The 25,359-nt window shown below is 49.3% G+C and overlaps 1 protein-coding gene and 1 non-coding gene across 5 annotated transcripts in view; both read left to right on the forward strand.

Annotated features, from left to right (window-relative positions):
* Positions 1-25,359, forward strand: part of AGBL4 (AGBL carboxypeptidase 4) — a 423,930-nt gene that overhangs the window by 345,997 nt on the left and 52,574 nt on the right. For all 4 annotated transcript variants that reach the window (XM_078867534.1, XM_078867531.1, XM_078867530.1 and 1 more), the window contains one exon: positions 11-50. In XM_078867534.1, coding sequence (XP_078723660.1) covers positions 11-50 — 40 coding nt within the window. The remainder of the gene's footprint in view (positions 1-10; positions 51-25,359) is intronic.
* LOC144941269 (U6 spliceosomal RNA) lies at positions 7,449-7,551 on the forward strand. The gene has a single exon (XR_013639247.1). It is a non-coding gene; the product is annotated as a U6 spliceosomal RNA (small nuclear RNA).

Consider the following 25,359-nt stretch of genomic DNA (forward strand, 5'->3'; position numbering starts at 1 on the left):
TGTTTTCCAGCAACAGCGTCGTTTGGATCTCCTGACCATCACGAGCCCAGGTCAGTCCGTTCGCGGCACGCTCTCATTCGCTAGCGATGTTATTGACTACCTCGCCTCGTTCACAGGAGGTCGTCGGTTTGATTCCCGACCCTGACGCCTGCTGTACATTTGGAGTTTGCATTTTCACTCTGCCCGTGGTCGCGTGGAATTTTCTCCGGCGTCCTCCGAGTTTTCCCTCCACGTGTATAATCATGCGTTGAGAGCATTTGGCTGCTATACATTTCCACGTGATGCTAAGCCACTAAGTTGAGCTGTCATTTGTGGCCAGGTCGATTTTGAAAATGAGCTTTTAGCTCAGTGGGCCTAACCTAGGTTTTGTGTTGTTTTTTTTGTGTTTAATTTGTTCTTCCCTCGCACCTCCGATAAGCACAGTTGGCTACGTATGATGTGAAAGAAGTTCAACGTACATACCTGGTAAAATAAGAAAAATAGTTGATTGTTTTTAGTGCTTTAGCAAGAGCACACCACCCACTGCAGCACAGATAGCTCCGCCAGATGCCCCCACAGCCTTTCCACCACCGTACGTAACATCACTTACTTCCAAGCGGAGCTTCTTGACTGTCACATGTCACGGTTCAGTCCCCTTTACGTTTGCCCGCCGCTGTGGGTCTTCGGGGCGGAGCGGCGGTGCCGTTGTGAGCACGCTGCGCTATGACCCCGGCCGGCGACCTCAGTTTGATTCCCCGACGGGCGGTGGCTGCACTCAGCGGCGGGGGAGGCCCGAACCGGCGGTCGAGCTCCTGGACCTCAACATCCGGCAGCGACCAAATCGGTCAAAATCACCTACCTACCCACCCACCGCACGCGTGCCTCCTTCGTTCGTCTCTGCTTCCACGTCCCGTCAATCGACCCCCTGTTTCGTGAGCTCGATAAATCCCACTGTCAACGCTTGGAGGAGGCCTTCATCCAATGGTGAATTGACAAGGGGCTCTACGTTACGCGAGCCTTCGCCAAGTCGACATGTGCGGAATCGTTATTGCCATTGCGTTAACGACACTAAACACAATTTGCAAGGCGCGCACTTTTCGCGAGTCGGACGCAATGTCCGATCGAGAACTCGCCGGCGCGGATGCAGAGCTCGAAGTCCCCTCCTGTGCCAAACTGAACAGGTGAGAGCGTGAACAGGTGAGAGCTTGGATAGGTGAAAGATTGGACAGGTGAGAGGCTGAACAAGTGAGAGCCTGGACAGGTGAGAGCCTCAACAGGTGAGAGCCTTGAGTTACTGCTTGAAGGTGGATGATGGTGCCCGGATGCTGCTGCTGCTGCTGCTGCGAATGTGCAGTGGGAGAGAGAGAGAGAGAGAGTTCCAGTCGGCTGCTGCCAGTGCAGTTACGGAGAAACGCCGCTCAGCCAGGACGCGGCCTTGGTCCAGGCTGCGCTGAGCCGGCTGTCGGGCGTGATCCGCAGGGCGCGAAGGTTAGCTGTGCTCAGCGGAGTGAGAATGGTGGAGGGAGGTATGCCCCCTGACCAGAACCGGCCCTAGACCTTTGGGGGCCCTAAGCAAAATTTGGTTGGAGGCCCCTTTGATGTATGATTTTTTTCACCCACTCGCTAGCAGTGACTCTAGGGGGCCCTCTGCTGGCCACGGGGCCCTTTGCAATTGCAAGGGTCGCTTAGTGGCTGGGCCGGCTCTGCCCCTGACCGTAGCTCGTAGATTTTGTCCACCAGTGGGTGTTGAGAAAGGTGTGGCGATTGAAGATATGATCATCAATAATTAAAAGACATGGTTTGCTTTGATCTTCATGCGTGTAAATGTATAATCTGCTTATGCAACCGATATGCAGATTCTATGCTCGTGTTTGATTTAATTAAGCAATTATTAAAAACGGTAACCGATAGATTGGTAGATTATTTATATAGACGATAGGCGCAGCTCTTAGAAACTAAATTTCCATTTGGACTGTCGCAGCGAGCAGTGTACCACCCAATGTCAGATCACCCCCGGAAGATGACGCCACAGATCTTATTCTGAAGCCGCTTCAACAAGCATCTTGATCAATGCCAGGAGCACAATATTTAAAAACGATTACAAAAATATTTATATTTCTTCCTCAAATAAGCATTGAGGTGGTGGAACATCTCGTAATTACGGCTCTGAGCCAGTGGCAGAAATTCCACATTCCTATTGTGAGGTCAAGTCCACTTCTAAACGAAGTGATACGCGGTTTATCGACCCCAAAAGGATGACCGAGATTTGAACTAGCAACCTTGGGCCGGATTTATTATTTATATATGTATATAAAGCATCCATTATGAAGCCATATCTCAAGACACGCTACAAAAATAAATATTGTCTGCCAACGTTACATTGGATTAACATTTCTCCTCCGTTAAAACAAACTTGGTTTCCACTACGTAAGATTGTGTCTTTGCATTCTGATAGTTGCGAGTCAATGACCAATGGACACGCACTAACCCCCACCACGTTTCGCACGCTGTCGGAAGGTCCTTACCCAGCAGTGGATGAACAAGAGGCTGTACATGTACCTATGAGTCTGTGAAATACTTTATCGTATAATGCGGTGGATCTTAACCTGGGGTGCACGCTGCACCCCCTGGGGATGCGAGATGCCCTTTCTGAGGGTAGCGAGACACGGCCAGACTTTGTTTTTAAGGTAAATCATCGAAAACACAAATTAGGCACGTAAGTAGAACTTCTTTGTTTTGATCGAACCTATGTATTTACTAACATTATACTTTTTTTTACGATTGAAAAGCAATGGGGTGCAAGGCTGCAGTAAAGGTCTGTATCGACCAACATGCATGCAAAAACGGGTTGCATGGTGCGGTGAATTGAATAATAATCATAAGAATAACGTTAACTTGTGACGAGCCTTCATCACGGTATTCACTCACTCCCATAGAGAGAGGACGGCTCGGCAGCCACAGCGAGTAGCCACACGCGGGCAGGAGGGCAGCTACGCAGTGAGCCGGCGCCAACAATTGTCCGAGCTCTGCAGTCCCCTCTATATATTAAGGTGCTATCCACCAATTAAGGAGTCTTTAGAAACTCAACTATTACAAACAAATGTTTTATTTTATCAGGTAAGGCCCACTGAGCTATATAGTAGCTCTTTTTCAGAAGCGACCTGGCCATAAATGATAGGTCAACCACGTGGAAATTGAAAGCAGACACATACTCTAAACACACGTTGATTCTAAATGTGGAGGGGAAAACCGGAGGACCCGGAGAAAAATCCACGCGACCACGGGGAGAGAGACACGCAAACTCCAAATATACAGCAGGCATCGAGATATGGATTGAACCCACGATCTCCTGTACACCAGGCGAGGTAGTTCATATCTCGACATCGTGGCGCCCACAATAAATTCGGAGGAAACTGGAGCATCCGGATCAAAAATATGTGGAGTGTGACTTGTCTATTTTGGGGGGGGGGGGGGGATCACGGGGTGCAAATAATATATTGATTTATTAACTACTGACAATAAATGAATGAAGGTGTCCACTTTGAGGGGACCTTGCCCCCCTCGTGCCCCCTCCCCCAAACTCCACCCATGGAAACACTCTACCCCATGTCGACCGAGCAGTTGGAGCTCCACATTTTTGCCGCACTGCTTTGCTCCTGGCGAGCCACGGCACGGCTGCTCCTCGACGCCCACTGGAAGGGACTTTCACAAGATTCGTGCGGTGATCCACCAATCCTCGCCTCGGCAATGCTGGGTTACAGGCCACGTGGTGTAAGCGTACTACTTGCTATCAGAAGATCGCAAGTTTAAATGCCATTCAGGGGGTTGGCAGCCTATCAGCATCATCATACTATCTAGGGCCGATAAAATAGGTACCATTTAATGGGAATTCGACAGCGATCAAATCTGTAGATGACGAGAACACACCCCCCCCCCCCCCCATCGTAGCAGGGTTATAGTGCAGCCTGGAAAAGCAACAGCGTTTCAAACGCACGTTTGCTCAATTCTATTTTGGTGGTGACCTCAGACTACAAGGACCACAATGCACTTCTTCAGGAACTGCTGATGGTCTTGTCGCCTATGCACGATGGCCACGTGTGTTTTTTTTTTTAAATACACATTGCTGTGTCCTATTTGAACATCAACAGCAGTTGTATTCAAGGCTGCCTCGTCACTGTCATAACAATGAACTATATTTATATACATATCCTTTGTCAACCCGCTTCTGGATGTAGGCCTCCCCATTGTATATTGTGCATGAGGGATTGATTGACCATACTTCACCATGCTGGTCAGTAGATTTGAGAGGCCCTGGACCGAGACAGATATCACTCGCCACTGACGTCAACTCATGTGGCCGAGTTCATAGTGCGGTGTGTAAATCGCTGCGCCACCGCTCCACGCCGCTCCCCACCATCCCCGTTAGACAACGCGATCATTCAAGAATTACTGTAGGTCGTCGCATTCCTAGCGCAGTGCGCTAATGACCGGTCCTCCGTCACTGCCACGGGAACGTGGAATGGACCAATTCCGGCTCGAGGTCTTGTTTCGAGACGCGAGCCACGTTCGTACTCACGTGAAGAGGGAGACACATCTTTTAGTTTTATCTCAAAGTACAGATTTTAAAAAAAATATGAACATAGCGAGTTCAGAGTTTCTGGATCATGCCTGTCTGTGTTGTTTACGCTTTTTCATCTCTGTCCTCGGTCGCGATTGATTTGTGAAGGCTGAGAAAATCCTCCGTGAGTGCTGTCACGTCAAACCGAGCCGTCTCAACACCAGCGTGATAGCGATGCACAAAATCGTCTCGAACGGCGGTAAATAACTAAATAAATAAACAACGGCTAAAACATATACAGTATATATAAAAAATTGCGCCCAATCACGCTTCCCATCCTTCCCTTGCATTGCCCAAAGACTCTCACCGTCGTCTCCTCTGGTGCAGGGCTGCACTCACTGCCGCACTGCGGCCGGTGCCCCCATCCTCTTCGTCGCGCGCTCGTTCGCTCTCTAATCTCGTTTGCGGCTCCCGGTGAGTTTTATTGCTGGCGACGGACAGATCTTTGCACCCTCTCGCTGCTGCAGGGAACGCCGAGAAGGCGCTCTCGTCTAGGACACGACCTGGCACGGAATTGAAAACACGTTCATAATTTTATATATATATACAGACAGATCCTGGAGGCCATCTACCGTGCACAGATGGAGCTGTGGAATCTGCTCGTGTGCAGGCGATAGGCGGAGTCGGCCTTCATCCAGCAGTGGATTTATCTGAGCTGATGTACCTGCTGCTGCTAGGGCTGCTGATGATGAGACAGATTTGGTTGAGTGGCTCTTTTGGTCAAAGCGCTGAGCTTCACAGTCGGAAGGTCAGCCCGTGTGTTCGCGTCTTGGTCATTGGTCGACTCGGCCCATCATCATCATCATCATCCGTGGCAGATAAAATGACCCACCAATTTGTGCGGAAGTCAACGGTGACCTTTAGTTGGACAGACTGGGCCCCATCATGGGAATGTGGAAGTTTCACGGATGGTGACTCAGGGCCCCCAACTGGTGACTCTGAACGTCTTCTGCCGTACGGCTGCTCAAGATGCAGCGCAACAACGACAATTTCACGTTCAGGTGGTCGAGCACAGATAACCACATCAGGAGCAGCGGAGTGTTTATCGCCACTTGTGATGTCTCCTTATTTGTGGATCGGGCCATTGCGTCGTTGTTCGTCGTACGGTCTGTCCTGGATGGCCGCATTCGCACGCCAGCTGCCGGAGAGTTTAAAATGTCCATTAAAAACTCGTGACACGAATCATCACCAATCGGCGAGACCCTTGGACGTTTGAGATATCCTTCTTGAGCCAGCCGAGGGAGATGTCGAGAGTTGCGTTGCCGCAGCGGGCAGAGAACTGCACCATCGAAGACGCGACCTGAGTATGTTTTTTTCTGGCAACGGCTGTCGTCAGTGGCGAGTGATATGTGAATGGGCCCCCGGATCCCCTCCCGTTTACCAATCCACACGAAACAAACGTGGCGAAGGACACGGTTAAACAACCCCCACGACAGACACGACGGTGTAGGCGTAAAATCTGCATCCGGCAATGCATTGACCAAGGATTGAGCGAAAGAGATCTGAGAAATAACAGAAAATCATAAGCAGACGGAGGGAAAATAATAATATTTTTTTTAAAAGATAACGCAACAATGGGTGGGAAAACAACGCACATATTTTTACATCAACACAATAAAACACTGACACAGTTGTTGTTTTGAAACTTCACCGTCTAAAAACGCGTACAAATATTTGTGTTGACCAATAGTTCACTCCCGTTGTTTGTTTTTTACGTACCAAGAATTGCATCTACGTGCCTCCCCGTGCTTCATATGTCCCCTGCTCGTGACTCACATCCATTGGTGGTGCAGGAGCCACTTTTTGTAAATTCCACATTCACACGCCAAGAACATGATATATTTAGTCACGAGTCGGTTTCTTTTGTTTGTTGTGACAAGGGCAAATTGGCTAATGAACGGGACAGCCGCTGGTGACTTCCCGCAACGTCGAACACAACAAGCGTTATCTCCCCAAGTGGTAACGATGGGCTTGCGTGCATCAGCGCAATTTTAACGACGGTGGCTCGTATCAGTTGCGTAATCAAACCATCTCCCTGGGTCGTGGCCATGCTCCATCGACACGCCGCTCTCGTAAATTCCACATTCCCATGGCAGTGGCCGGTATCTGTCTTCGGAAGCGAGACCGTCAACCACAACAACCACATATACACACAAACAATAAACAGCAGTGAGGGGGGCGGGGGGGGGGGCTCCACTCCCCTACCCCCAAAAAACATATTCCGCGCACCACCGCCGTAGTCTACGCGGCGGTGTGCGTGTGAAATGTCCACGGGGCATCTGTGCCAAAAAAAAATTAAAGAGCGTCATAGCTCATCGGATTCCTCCGTTCTAAAAATAAAGATTCTGAATTATGCCTCGCGCGCAAGGTTAAGGCAATGACGTCTGCAACAAAAGAAAATGTGTTTTGCTTTTCTCTCCCCCCCCATCTCCCCTTCTCTCTCTCTCTCTGCTGGAAGACAGCGGGGGTGGCGGTGTGCATCGCCATCTCGGCGCTGCCGCCGCTGCGTCGTAATTCTCGCGCGCGAAACATTGACCTTGAGAGTGGGAATGTAATCGTCCTGGCGTACCCCATTACGGGCAACCACGTTGCGTGCCACCCTCCTCCCTACCAAAGACAAAGATTCCACCCCCACCCCCCCGCGTATAGCCTTAACAAGTACTGTTAGCGAGGGGCATCTATGAAGGCCGGCTCGGCACACGACGGGATGGGTTGCCAGCACCACACCTAGGCCGCCTTTGTCTCCCTCTTGGTGATGTTTACGCACCGCACCAGGGAGTCGAAATTTAATTGTCCATGGCGTACTCCATAAAGGGGAGCGACGTTGCGTGCCTCCCTCTCTTCCAAAGACTTGCTCCGGCAGTACATATACTAAAATTGGAACGATACAGAGAAGATTAGCATGGCCCCTGCGCAAGGATGACACGCAAATTCGTGAAGCGTTCTCTTCCAAAGACAAAGATCCACCCGAATAGGCTTAACACACTGGTGGGGCAAGTGCTGTGAGCGAGTAGCACCTACGGAGGCCGGCACGGCACACAATGGGGTGGGTGGCCAGCACCACGCCGGGCCGCCTCTCGTCTTCCACGTGGTGATGTTTACGCACCATACCAGGTCCTCATTTGAGACTGAATCGACCTAGGGGTGGCCCCAGGACCCGTTCAGATAATCGTCACTGGTGTTGGTGGCCGTAATCGGGGAATCGAACTCAGGTTGCCAGGTTCGTTGCGCAGAGTGCTAACCGCTGCGCCACCGCTCCATACCTCACCCCCACCTCCCCCCCCACCCACGCTTCTACCGCCATCGCTCTCCTCGCTACCTCTTCTCTCTCTCCTCCTTTCAGCCACCCACTCCACTCTTGCCCTTACGCATTGATGCCAAACCCCGTAGGGTTTTCCTTTGACTCTGCGGCCAAACATGTCCACGGTTCTCACCGCAGCCAACCGCAAATCCAGTGGCAGCATTCGTGGTGTCAATTTTGCCACTGTGCTGTTGTGTGTTATACTGTACACATGCTTTTAACGTCCCACGTACGCGTACGTCATCGGAACGGTAATTGGGTTAAAAAGTACGGCGATCTTAGTAGGTGAAATTCGTTCTCCCAGCGTGGCAGAATAATGGTGCAAGTTTCTTGAATCACCCTCCCCCCCCTCCCGTGTCCATGTATCATTCGAATGTGGTGGGGTAAAGTGTGGGTTCCAAGACGCATCGCCTGTGTGGAAGAGTAGGCCAATGTACCGTATAGAGGAGCTCTCTAGAGCCCATTCCACCAGCAGTGGCGTGAGCAAGCAATTGCAGGGCTGCGCCTTTACCTATTACACTAACACAGAGACTCGCATGCATGTACATACGTACCAACACACACAGATGTACGTTTGGACATGCCCATCGATATAAACACAGTGTCGATTGACAGACACTGATGATGTCCTCTACAGCTGTATAACTAACAGTGTTATAGAAATGTATCTGTTATTAAAATGCATGCTTAGAGTTTTTAACGTACACAAATTCGGCAAGGCTTTGTGGCCTTGTCAAGCATCGTTCAGTCTTCGTTGAGAAATCTTCAGATTTATTTTTGGGAAAATCTGGAGGTTTTTGCCCATTGGTCTGTATGGCTTTGAGCCATCGGATGTGGCAACACTGCCCCTAACTCCACTCCTATACCCCCCCTCTCCCATACCCCCTCTCCCATACCCACCTCTACCATACCCCCTCTCTCTGCCTCTCCATCCAGAAACCCCATCCCCTACCCATTCGCACGCTCTGACACAGTGAAGAGTAATGGCCCGGCTGTTAATGGAAGTGCTCTTTTTTTTCGCATCGCTTTTTACACTCTCGCTCCATCCTCCACACGCAGCACATTTGTGCTGCGTTTTCCTAATACCCCCCCCCCCGCCGTTCCTTTCATCTCTCTGTCTCCCACCCATGTCTAACTCTCGTGTTATGCCGTCTTTCTAATCGCGACTCCGGGGCTGGTTTTAATGCGGTTCGCGAAATGGTTTTGATAGAGACGAGTCAAAGGGTGAGAGATGGATGATGAAGAGGAGGAGGGATGGAGAGGAAGAGGAGGAGGGATGGAGAGGAGGAGGGATGGAGAGGGGGAGGGAGGGTTCGGGCGGGGAGGGGCGGCGTGGAAGTGAATGAGACATTGAGAGTGCTGTTCATTATTCGTGTTGCACACACAGGCGGCACCGTTTGATGCAACGGTGGCGAGATATTCACTCCCTCGCCTGGCACGCAGGAAGTCGTGGGCTACGATCCCGACCCTGACGCCTGCTGCATATTTGGGGTTTGCGTGTCTTTCTCCTCGTGGTCATGTGGATTTTTCTCCGGGTCCCCCACAATTAGAAACACGCGTTTAGAGTATTTGGCTGCGATCAAATTCCAAGTGATAAGCCACTTTAGTTGAGCTATCATTTGTGCCAGATCGCTTCTGGGCCTTACCTGGTAAAACACAAATAAAATGGTTTATTATTTTAGATAGTCAGCTAGGGAGAATTGAGCCAGGCAGATAGATAGTCACATAAGGACATGGATATTTTAAAGAGGATATTAAATCCACTGATAATGCCATATTGCGAGTTTCTCCATAGGAAAACTAACATTTAATAAGAATCATGTTCTTGATTTACCCAGTATATCTTCAGTGAGTCTTAAGACGGTGGTCCTGGTTTAGGGATGTTTGTGCAGTGCTACGGATGAGTGTTTTGGTATGTGGGAGGAAACTGGAATAACTAAAAGAATCATTTATAGCCCTTTTCTCAATCCGCTGCAAGATGAACGCTTCTGCACGCTGTGGAGTCATGGGGATTGTTTTGTTCGCACAGATAGATTCAACAATCCATTGGTCACCTGCCATCATATTCTGGCCACTTCACACACAAGCCTACACCTAATATTATATCATGCCTCCAATCCAAAAATGCTAACCAGGCTGACACCCGCTTAGCCTCTGAGATGTAATAAGATGGGGCACATTCCGGATGACAGAGCCAAAGGCGGCTGCAGTAAACTTCCCACAAAGTGGTTTTCATTATTCGTGTGGTGGTCACTGACACGCTGCAGCTCAGACACAGACACAGTTGAACTCCATCTCTGTGACAGACTCCCAGAAGCATTTCAACTAATTATTTAATTGTTACATACGTGGGGGGTGCTCCCCCCCCCCACCCCTTCCCCCTCCCAATTTGAATGGGAGTTCTCGGAGGGTCCCAAAGGTTCCACCTTTGTGAACCAGGAGACGTGGAGCAGGCAGGGATGCCACGGTGGCGAGATGTTAACTACCTCGCCTGGTACACAAGAGGTCGTCCGTGGGTTCGATCCAGACCCTGTCTCTTGTAAATTTGGAGTTCGTGTGTGTCTCTCTCTCTCTCTCTATCAGCGTGTGTGTATTCACGTGAGTTTTTCTCCTGATTCTCCCGGTTTTTCTCTCCACGTTTAGAATCAACATCACATGTTTAGAGTGTTTGGCTGCTATAAATGTCCACGTGATGATAAGCCACTTCTTCGTTGAGCTCGGATGTGTGATAGCCAGGTCGCGTCTGAAAGAGAGCGATATAGCTCAGTGGGTCTTACCTGGTCAAATAAAAAAAATAGTTTAGTTTTCGGTTTAAACTTCATTTGAAGCTTTCGTGACTGCAGGAATTACTCTTTGGTTCTTTCGTTTTACGAGCTTTGTTTTCTCATTCATTCTTACCTGATGACGGTTGCTTGTGTTGCAATCGAATTCTTTTGTTTAATTTATTTTTAGTTTAGAGAGGAGGTGAGAGGAGGAGTCCTCGTAGGAGGGGGCCAACCAGCTCCAAAAGAGCTAAGAGCAAGGAGCAAGGACAGTCCTCTGGCTCGGAGCACCGTCGCCTTGGCAAAGGAGGAGCCCCATTCGCGAGATTTTTCCAGTCTCGTGAAATAAAAAAAAAATGTAATAGTCGTATTAGCTCCGTGATATCCACTTGCGCGAGCCGTTCTTTCTCTCGTGACGAGACGCCCATCGCACGATCGGGATACATTCACGGAAGAAACGCGAACTGTTGTCGTTGTTGTTATTGTTCAAACGGTACCGTCTCGTTGCGATACACACTTCCCCGTCGCTTCTGTTAACCTTCGGGCTTTGTTTTTGTGCTCACTTTTTTATCGTGGCTCTGAGTGCGGGTCACATTTGTCCTCTGCGTCAGAGGCAAGGGGAGGAGGGGGGGGTGACGGGATTCGCCTGTTTTTGGCCGCAAGTCAAAGGCCCCCCCCCCGCCACCCCTCCAATGCGCGAACAACGTCCTGCCGTCGTTCTGGCTCTGTAGTCGCTGCGATCATTTAAATTTCTCCGCGACTTAATGGAGCGTCGCGGCTTTGGCGTCGGTTTGCAAGCGGCGTGAACGTACAAATGTTTCTGTTGCGATCGGCTTCATCGTCATTCATAGGCGAGGTGAATGATCGTTGCCGTCAGGCAAGCTCTAATGGGTTTGACGAGGTGTACACGTGGTGTCTTTCTGTACGTGAGGATCTCGGCAGCAGTGAGAACTCGCACATGCACCGGATACCGATGAGCGCTGCCGATGTCGAAACCGGTCGACAACACGAACATGATCCCTTGTATAAAGGTGTCAGTTTTGTACCAGTTGAAAGGGTTAAACACCTATTACTTTATTTTGCCACTGGTAAAGGAGGTCTCATAGCGTAAATGCTTACCCCGAGCTCTCAATACTCTGATAGTGCGCTGTTTTTGAGTTGTACGCCTTTTGGCGTCATCTGGTCCAACACCAGTGGAGACTAGGCTCTAAGAAAAGCTGTCTCAGGTGTGGACCAATCAACTTCAAGGACAGTGCATATCATTATCAGAGTTGTTTTATTTTTGTTTGCATTTTGACTGCTTGTGTTGTGGTTATTGCAAACATGATCCCTTGTATAGAGGTGTCAGTTTTGTACCAGTTGAAAGGGTAAGAAACCTATTACAACACGAACATAGTTTGCGACAGTCACCAATCTGGCTGTCGCCTGATGAAGCTCGTAATTACTGGCGAAACGTCGGACTCTGATTGTCAGAGGTGTGGACTCGAGTCATGTGACTTGGACTCGAGTCAGACTCGAGTCATGAATTTGATGACTTGCGACTCGACTTGGACTTGCATAACAATGACTTTGTCCCACCTATGAGATGTGGACTCGAGTCATGTGACTTGGACTCGAGTCAGACTCGAGTCATGAATTTGATGACTTGCGACTCGACTTGGACTTGCATAACAATGACTTTGTCCCACCTATGAGATGTGGACTCGAGTCATGTGACTTGGACTCGAGTCAGACTCGAGTCATGAATTTGATGACTTGCGACTCGACTTGGACTTGCATAACAATGACTTTGTCCCACCTATGAGATGTGGACTCGAGTCATGTGACTTGGACTCGAGTCAGACTCGAGTCATGAATTTGATGACTTGCGACTCGACTTGGACTTGCATAACAATGACTTTGTCCCACCTATGAGATGTGGACTCGAGTCATGTGACTTGGACTCGAGTCAGACTCGAGTCATGAATTTGATGACTTGCGACTCGACTTGGACTTGCATAACAATGACTTTGTCCCACCTATGAGATGTGGACTCGAGTCATGTGACTTGGACTCGAGTCAGACTCGAGTCATGAATTTGATGACTTGCGACTCGACTTGGACTTGCATAACAATGACTTTGTCCCACCTATGACTGATGTGGACTCGAGTCATGTGACTTGGACTCGAGTCAGACTCGAGTCATGAATTTGATGACTTGCGACTCGACTTGGACTTGCATAACAATGACTTTGTCCCACCTATGAGATGTGGACTCGAGTCATGTGACTTGGACTCGAGTCAGACTCGAGTCATGAATTTGATGACTTGCGACTCGACTTGGACTTGCATAACAATGACTTTGTCCCACCTATGAGATGTGGACTCGAGTCATGTGACTTGGACTCGAGTCAGACTCGAGTCATGAATTTGATGACTTGCGACTCGACTTGGACTTGCATAACAATGACTTTGTCCCACCTATGAGATGTGGACTCGAGTCATGTGACTTGGACTCGAGTCAGACTCGAGTCATGAATTTGATGACTTGCGACTCGACTTGGACTTGCATAACAATGACTTTGTCCCACCTATGACTGATGTGGACTCGAGTCATGTGACTTGGACTCGAGTCAGACTCGAGTCATGAATTTGATGACTTGCGACTCGACTTGGACTTGCATAACAATGACTTTGTCCCACCTATGAGATGTGGACTCGAGTCATGTGACTTGGACTCGAGTCAGACTCGAGTCATGAATTTGATGACTTGCGACTCGACTTGGACTTGCATAACAATGACTTTGTCCCACCTATGAGATGTTGACTCGAGTCATGTGACTTGGACTCGAGTCAGACTCGAGTCATGAATTTGATGACTTGCGACTCGACTTGGACTTGCATAACAATGACTTTGTCCCACCTATGAGATGTGGACTCGAGTCATGTGACTTGGACTCGAGTCAGACTCGAGTCATGAATTTGATGACTTGCGACTCGACTTGGACTTGCATAACAATGACTTTGTCCCACCTATGAGATGTGGACTCGAGTCATGTGACTTGGACTCGAGTCAGACTCGAGTCATGAATTTGATGACTTGCGACTCGACTTGGACTTGCATAACAATGACTTTGTCCCACCTATGAGATGTGGACTCGAGTCATGTGACTTGGACTCGAGTCAGACTCGAGTCATGAATTTGATGACTTGCGACTCGACTTGGACTTGCATAACAATGACTTTGTCCCACCTATGAGATGTGGACTCGAGTCATGTGACTTGGACTCGAGTCAGACTCGAGTCATGAATTTGATGACTTGCGACTCGACTTGGACTTGCATAACAATGACTTTGTCCCACCTATGACTGATGTGGACTCGAGTCATGTGACTTGGACTCGAGTCAGACTCGAGTCATGAATTTGATGACTTGCGACTCGACTTGGACTTGCATAACAATGACTTTGTCCCACCTATGAGATGTGGACTCGAGTCATGTGACTTGGACTCGAGTCAGACTCGAGTCATGAATTTGATGACTTGCGACTCGACTTGGACTTGCATAACAATGACTTTGTCCCAACTATGAGATGTGGACTCGAGTCATGTGACTTGGACTCGAGTCAGACTCGAGTCATGAATTTGATGACTTGCGACTCGACTTGGACTTGCATAACAATGACTTTGTCCCACCTATGAGATGTGGACTCGAGTCATGTGACTTGGACTCGAGTCAGACTCGAGTCATGAATTTGATGACTTGCGACTCGACTTGGACTTGCATAACAATGACTTTGTCCCACCTATGAGATGTGGACTCGAGTCATGTGACTTGGACTCGAGTCAGACTCGAGTCATGAATTTGATGACTTGCGACTCGACTTGGACTTGCATAACAATGACTTTGTCCCACCTATGAGATGTGGACTCGAGTCATGTGACTTGGACTCGAGTCAGACTCGAGTCATGAATTTGATGACTTGTGACTCGACTTGGACTTGCATAACAATGACTTTGTCCCACCTATGACTGATGTGGACTCGAGTCATGTGACTTGGACTCGAGTCAGACTCGAGTCATGAATTTGATGACTTGCGACTCGACTTGGACTTGCATAACAATGACTTTGTCCCACCTATGAGATGTGGACTCGAGTCATGTGACTTGGACTCGAGTCAGACTCGAGTCATGAATTTGATGACTTGCGACTCGACTTGGACTTGCATAACAATGACTTTGTCCCACCTATGAGATGTGGACTCGAGTCATGTGACTTGGACTCGAGTCAGACTCGAGTCATGAATTTGATGACTTGCGACTCGACTTGGACTTGCATAACAATGACTTTGTCCCACCTATGAGATGTGGACTCGAGTCATGTGACTTGGACTCGAGTCAGACTCGAGTCATGAATTTGATGACTTGCGACTCGACTTGGACTTGCATAACAATGACTTTGTCCCACCTATGACTGATGTGGACTCGAGTCATGTGACTTGGACTCGAGTCAGACTCGAGTCATGAATTTGATGACTTGCGACTCGACTTGGACTTGCATAACAATGACTTTGTCCCACCTATGAGATGTGGACTCGAGTCATGTGACTTGGACTCGAGTCAGACTCGAGTCATGAATTTGATGACTTGCGACTCGACTTGGACTTGCATAACAATGACTTTGTCCCACCTATGAGATGTGGACTCGAGTCATGTGACTTGGACTCGAGTCAGACTCGAGTCATGAATTTGATGACTTGCGACTCGACTTGGACTTGCATAACAATGACTTTGTCCCACCTATGAGATGTGGACTCGAGTCATGTGACTTGGACTCGAGTCAGACTCGAGTCATGAATTTGATGACTTGCGACTCGACTTGGACTTGCATAACAATGACTTTGTCCCACCTATGAGATGTGGACTCGAGTCATGTGACTTGGACTCGAGTCAGACTCGAGTCATGAATTTGATGACTTGCGACTCGACTTGGACTTGCATAACAATGACTTTGTCCCACCTATGAGATGTGGACTCGAGTCATGTGACTTGGACTCGAGTCAGACTCGAGTCATGAATTTGATGACTTGCGACTCGACTTGGACTTGCATAACAATGACTTTGTCCCACCTATGAGATGTGGACTCGAGTCATGTGACTTGGACTCGAGTCAGACTCGAGTCATGAATTTGATGACTTGCGACTCGACTTGGACTTGCATAACAATGACTTTGTCCCACCTATGACTGATGTGGACTCGAGTCATGTGACTTGGACTCGAGTCAGACTCGAGTCATGAATTTGATGACTTGCGACTCGACTTGGACTTGCATAACAATGACTTTGTCTCACCTATGAGATGTGGACTCGAGTCATGTGACTTGGACTCGAGTCAGACTCGAGTCATGAATTTGATGACTTGCGACTCGACTTGGACTTGCATAACAATGACTTTGTCCCACCTATGAGATGTGGACTCGAGTCATGTGACTTGGACTCGAGTCAGACTCGAGTCATGAATTTGATGACTTGCGACTCGACTTGGACTTGCATAACAATGACTTTGTCCCACCTATGAGATGTGGACTCGAGTCATGTGACTTGGACTCGAGTCAGACTCGAGTCATGAATTTGATGACTTGCGACTCGACTTGGACTTGCATAACAATGACTTTGTCCCACCTATGAGATGTGGACTCGAGTCATGTGACTTGGACTCGAGTCAGACTCGAGTCATGAATTTGATGACTTGCGACTCGACTTGGACTTGCATAACAATGACTTTGTCCCACCTATGAGATGTGGACTCGAGTCATGTGACTTGGACTCGAGTCAGACTCGAGTCATGAATTTGATGACTTGCGACTCGACTTGGACTTGCATAACAATGACTTTGTCCCACCTATGAGATGTGGACTCGAGTCATGTGACTTGGACTCGAGTCAGACTCGAGTCATGAATTTGATGACTTGCGACTCGACTTGGACTTGCATAACAATGACTTTGTCCCACCTATGAGATGTGGACTCGAGTCATGTGACTTGGACTCGAGTCAGACTCGAGTCATGAATTTGATGACTTGCGACTCGACTTGGACTTGCATAACAATGACTTTGTCCCACCTATGAGATGTGGACTCGAGTCATGTGACTTGGACTCGAGTCAGACTCGAGTCATGAATTTGATGACTTGCGACTCGACTTGGACTTGCATAACAATGACTTTGTCCCACCTATGAGATGTGGACTCGAGTCATGTGACTTGGACTCGAGTCAGACTCGAGTCATGAATTTGATGACTTGCGACTCGACTTTGACTTGCATAACAATGACTTTGTCCCTCCTATGAGATGTGGACTCGAGTCATGTGACTTGGACTCGAGTCAGACTCGAGTCATGAATTTGATGACTTGCGACTCGACTTGGACTTGCATAACAATGACTTTGTCCCACCTATGAGATGTGGACTCGAGTCATGTGACTTGGACTCGAGTCAGACTCGAGTCATGAATTTGATGACTTGCGACTCGACTTGGACTTGCATAACAATGACTTTGTCCCACCTATGAGATGTGGACTCGAGTCATGTGACTTGGACTCGAGTCAGACTCGAGTCATGAATTTGATGACTTGCGACTCGACTTGGACTTGCATAACAATGACTTTGTCCCACCTCTGCTGATTGTAAATGTTGTGGCTTTGCTCTCCAACACACCGGTGTGCTGTTCTAGTGTAGTGGTGTAAATACTGACACTAGTAACGAATTGGCCACGTTCTGTTTACGTGACAACCCTTACTCGTTGGCTGTGTCGGGTGGTGGCGGCTTTAACGACACATTTATATATTCACGCGATCTTACCCAAAACAACGTACTATGGATGATATTGGTGGTGAAAGCCTGCCACTACGTGTTAAACTTAACGTGGATCTGTTTCACTCTGCTGCCTTTCGGTGTCGTCACATTTTGCTCGATGTATTTTGCTGGTGGCTTAAGACAAGAAGACCGCAGTGTATTTCTTCAGCCACTTGCGCTGTCGGTATAATGCTCAAGGCACGGAGCGTTCTTTGTGTCGTTGTTGTTGTTGTTGTACACGAGGTGAACGTTGTTGCGAGGCTGTTGTTTCTTGTTGAAACTATTCATCATCCTTGCCCCGCTCTAATGTTTCCACTGTGATGGGTTTTCTGCTCATTTAAGGACGTGAGTTATTGAAACGGCAATCTATTTTTTCTCTAAGGTTTATTTTGTATTTGCGGTGTGATTATGTATTTGTACTTTTTTTTTTAAATTTCGGTAAACAAGTACTGTTCGTTTAAAATTCGTGAAAGCAGACAAGGATGCGTCCCAGAACAATTCATGGATTCGTTTAAATGGTTTGTGTCTTTTTGTTCCACCCATTGATATGTCCCAGCCGCCCCCTCCTTGTTTACACGATCTGTTAAAAGCGAAATGCATGATGCACGCAGCTGCGCGAGGACGACAGATTTCGACTGACGCCCACATTCACTCGAAATTAAATTTCCCCGAGAAATAAATAACGCGACTTTGTACAAAATGGACAATAATTAGATTATAAACGGCTCGTTCTCACGTTTTAATTTATATTGTGGCGTTCGTGCGTGCGTGTTTGTGTGAGCCTACCTTCGAGGAGAATCGGTAGCCGCACTACGAACCTGGCCGATTGAGTTCGATCCCCGCTTGTGGCCACCGTCTGTGGTGAATATCTGAATCGGTGCCGGGCCTTCCCTAAATTCTGCTCAGCCCCAAATGAGTACGCAGTGCGGTGTTGTAAACCCCAGCACGGGGGAGACAAAGGTGGCTTGGGTGTGGTGCTGGCCACATCACCGTCTCGTGCGCCGTTCCAGACTTGCTCGCTAACAGCACTTGCCCCAACACTCTGTGTAAGCTATAGGGGTAGAGGGAGTTGGCGGTGCTGGGGGATCTTTACCTTTACATGTGCGTGCATCACGTGACACTGTGAGTCATATTAACAGGTGGCTTCAAGAGCAAGCCGAGCATTCATCAAGATAGGAGACGAGAGGGGCGGCATTGATGTGTGAGCCTGGGCCGCTTACGAGCGTTGCCATTCGAGCGGCCACATCTGCCCGCGGGATTAAGTGAGTCAGAGCGCAGCGCGAGCCGCGGGTTAAAGGTGGTGACTGGTGCCGGCGCGCGCGGCGTCGCCCTCCAAGCCAGGACATTGCCACGGGAATGTGTTCTCGTGTGTGCACTCGGTGCGAAAGTAATAGGGCCGTCGGTGTGAACCCAACCCCACCACTTTGCGTATGAAAATAAAAAAAAAGATTATGTTCAGAGCATCACCCTTTGCTCAATTGAATTGGGGGAGGGGGCTGTGGGAGGACAACGCTTCTACTGGTATGGCAGCCCTGATCAAACGGTGGGATATTCCACATTCCCATGGCAGAGGCCAGTCTATCTGAAATATCGTAGCAGATGGATTTCTCCAGATCGGTACCTTTTAGTATTGACCCTGGAGGGGGTGATGGATCGTTTTCCACCCCCATCCAGAATATGAACTCATAACCCGTCTCGATTCTATCGCTCGGATTGCAAACCAGATCTTTATCGGATAAATCACTGCAATTTCATCTTAAAATCGATGAAATGATGATTCCTGCTCTGGCACGATCATCAATAACAAAGGCAAAGATGCACGTACAGTCACATCGATACACAGACCCTTGTCCCTAAACTGCTGGAAAAAGCCCGGGTCGTCGGTTTAGTAGCCCAGTGCGCTAACCGCTGCGCCACCGCTCCCCACATTCACATTGTCGCAGACGCACACACGCTCGCTCGCTCGCAAGTCACAATCATCCAGCACAGCGCAACGGTACATGAGTCGGAGCCACCAGATGTTTCTTCACACGTCATTGCTTTGGAAATGAATGGCTGGAGGGACGACGGCTCGCTGAGCCGGAGCAGGGGTGTGCGGATGAACCGTTCGCCCCATTGCAGATTGTGCCATCCCTCATCTCACCCCATTACCGCTGATCATGCCCGTCCGGTCATCTGTGATAGATAAGACAGGATTTTTAATTAGCGGAGCCTGCTGTTCCACCACCTTTAATTTATTTTTGCATGCACGTGCCACTGTTTTTTTGCTTTTTCTTCTTCTCCTCCGAGTCGTTCGGAGTGACATGCCTTCGGCAGAGGTGGACACAAATTCAAAAATGAATAAATAAAAAAATGAAACACACCTTTTCAAAAGTCTAAAATGCCAAATGGCCTGCAACAAACAGCGCCATTGAAGGTGTAATGGATGAGAGTGAACACGTTTATTGAGTTGAGCAAGGTCCTAATTAACTTGAGAAGAAAGACTACAGGAGGGAAATTCAAAATTCGAAACAGTGGGAGGGAAGAAGCAGAACGAGACGCGTTTCGTTGGAAGGTTGCGAGTTATAATCCTCAGTATCGGCTCGATTAAATTAATAGTCATTCTTGAGTCAATTAAACGAGTTTCACTTTGCGGGGAGTTCAGTGGCAGTTGGCTTGCCATCGAACTTTTGGCTCGCCATCGAACAAAGACGGGCACTGTATCGCGCGCTTTCAGATGTGCTTCTGCGGCCGTCTGGAACGTTCTTCATTTCGATATTATGAGCGATGCACGCTTAAATCTTGACTGAAAACTAATTTCTTTAGAACTGATTTTTGTGGTTAGTTTATTGTCCTTACCCGTACCTCCGATTAGCGTAGTTGGCTACGTATGGTGCAAAAGAAGTTCAACATACATATCTAGTACGGGCCATGCGAATGTGGAACTTTGACCACTAGTTCGGAGCAGCTGATGGGAATGAGCACTGCCACACAATCACGCTGAGAGGAGGGTGGATTGTAGATTTAACGTCTCCCAGTTTAACTGAATGTCAAGCCTATTCGCAGGAGGATGCTTCATTTGCATGATCTGCCAAGTCCCTTAAGAAGTATGTACAGTACAATATTAAGTGTATTTTGGTGCTATACATTTCCACGTGATGTAGCAACTTCGTTGAGCTATCATCTGTGGCCAGGTCGCTTCTGAAAAAGAGCTCTACAGCTCAGTGGGCCTTACCTGGTAAAATAAAAATAAATGTTTTTTAGTTTTAGATTTTAGGGAATGTTACATTGTTTCCAATCGAAATGAATTTTTCATTGCCCATAATTTCATGGCTTTTTCTGAAAACACTGAATTTCCCTCCTCAGCGATGCAACGGCAACGATTCGCAGAGCTTCGCTCTGGCCCGCAGCTTCACACGTTCCTTTTTACTTTTTTTGCATTCTACACAAAAAACGCTCCCAAATGTAGCAACGGTGGGTGCCCCTTCAAAGCGGCACTGAGTCACAACCTGGATGTGCCCAGCAAACCGAGGAGTCAGGGCTACATAGTCTAAAAGTCAGCCGCCTCAGAGCAAAAACAACTCTTTACTCGCCTTGTGTCACTTTGAAGAGACTCATCAGGTATTCTGCTGGTGTTGTATATTTGTACCGCCCTCCCCCTAGCCCGCCTCGTTCCGTTGCTTCGTCCGAGAGTAAATAAGCCATTAACCTCTGCCTGATTGCGGAGGATGCAGTCCAGCTGTTTGGGTGACCACGTCGGGACGTAATTATCTTCGCGGCGCGGTGGCGAGTGGCCTCTTTCTCTCGTAATTAAAGCAGGGACCTCTGACCAACGGTGGCGACTGTTTGCGGAGCAGTAATTTAAGGACGCGTCACTCACGGAGAGGCGAGGGGGTGCGAAACGCTGCCCGCGGTGGCGATGCACATCGGCCAGCAGCACCGCCCCAGGACTTGCGATCCAGAGGGTTGCTGCCGGTTCGAGTCCATCTCCCGGTGTGGCAATTGGCACAAATCACGCTCCTGCACCCCCACCCACCCCCCCACTTCTAGCCCCCCATCCCCCCGCCCCTCCCCGCCCCCCCCACCGCGTCTGTCTACCCAGCAGTATCAATGAGTCAATGGGTACATTGCAATTAGTCGATCGGCGGGGTATAGTTGAGACCTTTCGGCCAAGCAGTGGCGTGAGTCGGCAGTTGCAGGGCTGCGCCTTTATCTTTACCCACTTAAGGAACGAGGTTCATCTGATGGGAATACTTTTTTTTACTATTTCTGTACTTTAGGGAGGTTGTCAAATCAGAACCCCCACCAGGAATGCACTCTGCCCATCATCACCGCGGCGGTTGTTACAAAAATGACTCATTTGTGGGAATTCAAAGTGGTTGCCCTCGAAAGATACCGGCCTTTCGCATGGCGATGTGGAATTTTCATCACCGCGTCACGAGCTACGAGCACCATCCACAGCCTGTTTGACCAGGGCGCGACTTTTAACGTAACATAATTAGAGTCCACTTTCCAGCAGATGGTGCATTTTTGTAGCTAACTGCAGACAATAGCCGACTGGAGGCTCGTCTGTCTCCTGTCCTCGTCAAGGATGCGACAATTCAGGCTCGAGGTGCGATCCAGGAATCAAATTCTGGCTTTTCGTCTCCGTCTCGCTGGCATGTGTCTTGTCATTCTTTCTTCAGAAACTGCTTTTCGTGTTTAGTTTGTTGTCCTTCCCCCACACCTCCGATTACCACGGTTGGCTTCGTACGGTGCGAAAGAAGTTCAACACACACGTACATTTGTTCTCTCACGCCACACGTACCTAGCACACAGTTTGTTTGTAATTGCGCAGAGAGCGTAAACGATTCTGAGACGGACTGTTGCGCATGTATCGTGAGCATCAAATCGATTTTAATCGATTAGCAGATGCTCTGTTACATGCATACTACGCACTGTTTGTAAAAATTGAACTCTCCACCGAGCAGAATGATTTTATTGTCCGACTTGTTCTCGAAGCCGTGCCGCGTGTTTTTCCGTCGCGATGTCCAACGTTTCGCTCCACCTGCTGGGAGCTTCTTCAGGAGTTTGAATTCGCAAAGTTTCTCCGGTTCGGTTCCACAAGAAGCTGCCGAGAACGTGGAGAGCGAAACGTCGGACATCGTGCCGAACACCGCCACTAAAAGCATCCCAGAGCTGCACTGCACAACCGCAGAAACACTCAGCGGCGAAATAATTTAGTTTTTTTTTAAGTTACCTCATTTTCATTTACAGTGGGATCTTCTGCAGTAAGACTGCACGGACCCAGAAACTGAAGTCTATGGGTCGTGTGCTCCGCCTTCGGCTGCAGTTTGAGTCTCTCCTGTTTCTGGCAAGTTTGAGTTCGAGTTACAACTGCGGCTCCACTGCTAAACCGCGTGCTACCATGGTGGGTCTGAGCGCAGGTCTATGGGTCTAGCGCGAGGGTTATCATCATCGGCCACGATTTATCCACTGCAGGCTCAAGGCCCCCCCAAACTGTCGCCTTCAAACTTCCTGCGACACCGCAATCCGCGGCCAGAGTCCCGCGACTCTGTTCCTTCCCTCGTGCGCCTCCCCTCCTTCGACTGCCGCTCCATCACCAGCCTCGACCATCGGCGGGCGCCCGTTCCAAGCCTCGCGTTCTCTGTTCAAGCCCCGCGTGGTCTCCTTCGCAGTCCTCGTGGTGTTTCTGTTTTGTTTGTGTGTTTATCGACCCCCCCCCCCTCCGTTTCTGTCTCTCGGTGTTGTCTAAGCAACGTTCCCCTCCATCGTCGCGTGGCTGCTGATGTTGATGTAGATCAACAACAACTATAATTGTGCACATTGAGACGGATGATCGCGTCACAGGGAGCGGAGTGCATCGCTGCTGCCGCTGCTGCCGTGATGCCTCCTCCGTGTTTGTGAATCGAGGCGTTGAGTCGTCCCACGGCTCTGTTCGTGTTCGCGACCGCAGCTGTCGCACGCTGCCCCGACAGTTTTTAATATCCCGATTGCGCTTCAAGTCTCTAAACAGCTGCGGTGCCAGGGGTGGTGGCCCCAGCAGCTTCGCGGACAGTCGAGCCGGGGATCTTCCGCGTCGGGTCCCGGTGTTCGTCTGCGGCTTCTTGTCAACTCCATTCGGCCTTCCCAGCCTCATCGTCGTGGCTGAAGTCGCGTAGCCGAAGGTTCAACAGGACTTTGCGCAACTTCGAGCGGTGGTGGAGGGGCATCGTCGAGACCCCGCGAGCGTGACGAGGATCTGCTGAGACGCGCTGTCGACTTTCAGTGAGCGAGCAGCGCCACCTTGTGGAATAATCGCGGCCTCTTGCACTCGTACCAGTTTAATATACAAATATATATTACCTGACTTTGTGTAATGTTCAGTCCCTCGTGTGCATCCGCTGCCGAGAGAAAGCCTCCCCCCCCCCTCTCCCCCCACACCGTGTGGGTTGTTGTGGTGAGGAGTGAGGGGGTTGTTTGACCATACTTCACCACGCTGGTCTCTGTGCGGTTTGCTGAAGGGGACGCGGGACGTGTGGGGGGCTCGCCCGGCACCCGGTTCAGAAACTGCTTGGCGCCGATGTTGCCCGTCCCTGGCAACCAAATCTCACGCCGACGTTTCAGTGCCGAAGCCAGGTAATGCAGGGGACTACTGGCGGTGTGGCCCACCTGGTGTTGGCCTTCGGCGCAGTCTCCGCTGACGTGCGGCCCTCCCCGACAATGCGCACAGAGTGAAAGACACCAACACCATCATCTCGATTTAAAGCTTTCGTGACTGCAGGGATTCATCTTCTTGGTTCTTTCGGTAAAGTCACGTAGAAGGGAAATAATAAAATGAAATAAATAAAACATAATAAAGTAATATAATAATAAAATATGTAATAAAATAATATAGTAATATTATATAATGTTTTATTTTTATTATTTTATTATTTCCATTCTACGTGACTTTACCGAAAGAACCAAGAAGATGAACCCCATCATCGTCGTCGTCATCGTCGTCGTCATCGTCGTCGTCATCGTTGTCGTGCTGCTGTCAAACCCAACAGCGGTCGCAAATGGCGTGGCGGTCCTCATCACGCTGATGGAGTCTCATCGGTGGAAGTGCACACCCCCCCCCCCCACCACCCCCACCTCTGAAAATGAATGAAGAACACTGAGCTAATGCATCGAAGCGATGTCTACGTTTGCTCCTCGTACAAATGACCTATTTATACGCTGTGGAGAAGGGTCATTGCCCGAAACGTCGCCTATTATATACTTGTTTTCCTTTTGTGGCCGCAGTGCTATTGACGAATGCGTTGAATCTTTTTCAGACGTATACATCGACAAACTGTTTTTATTTACATAATCTGCTGGCCACGTGTTTATGTGGTCACGGCACCCAGCTCGCAATCTGGAGGTTCTACGTTCAAATCCCTGTCGGGGGAGTCAACTCAGCCCATCATCAATCAGGGATCGATAAATTAAGTATCGCTTTGTGGGAGGTCATCAGCAGTAGCATTCGCTTGTTTACCCAGGAAATCCTCACCGAGTCTCGCCAATCTCCTTTGGGGGCGATGCTCGCGGTGTACGATGCCAAGCGCAGTAATTCGCGGTGTATTTCTTCACATTTGGCAAATGTTGGACCATGCCACCGGTGCACAGCGGCGGCCGACACTCGTGGACAACGCAGCGGGAACTGTAACGTCCGCTGCGAGTGAATCGGACGGCGCGTCGTTATTTTTTGTTCTGCTGCCACTGTTCGCACACTGTACCGCCGCAGTAATAACCAGGGCGGCCGCAGGTATTCCGAACCGTGAACCGCTGCAACCACGAGCGGCGAACGCACCGCACCACCGCTGGGCCTTGTCGTCACCCCCCCCCCCCCCCCCCACCTGCGGTAGTCGTTCTGTGGATAGACCGGTG

This window comes from Lampetra fluviatilis, chromosome 24, assembly GCF_964198595.1.
Source record: "Lampetra fluviatilis chromosome 24, kcLamFluv1.1, whole genome shotgun sequence".
In the NCBI taxonomy this organism is placed as follows: Eukaryota; Metazoa; Chordata; class Hyperoartia; order Petromyzontiformes; family Petromyzontidae; genus Lampetra; species Lampetra fluviatilis.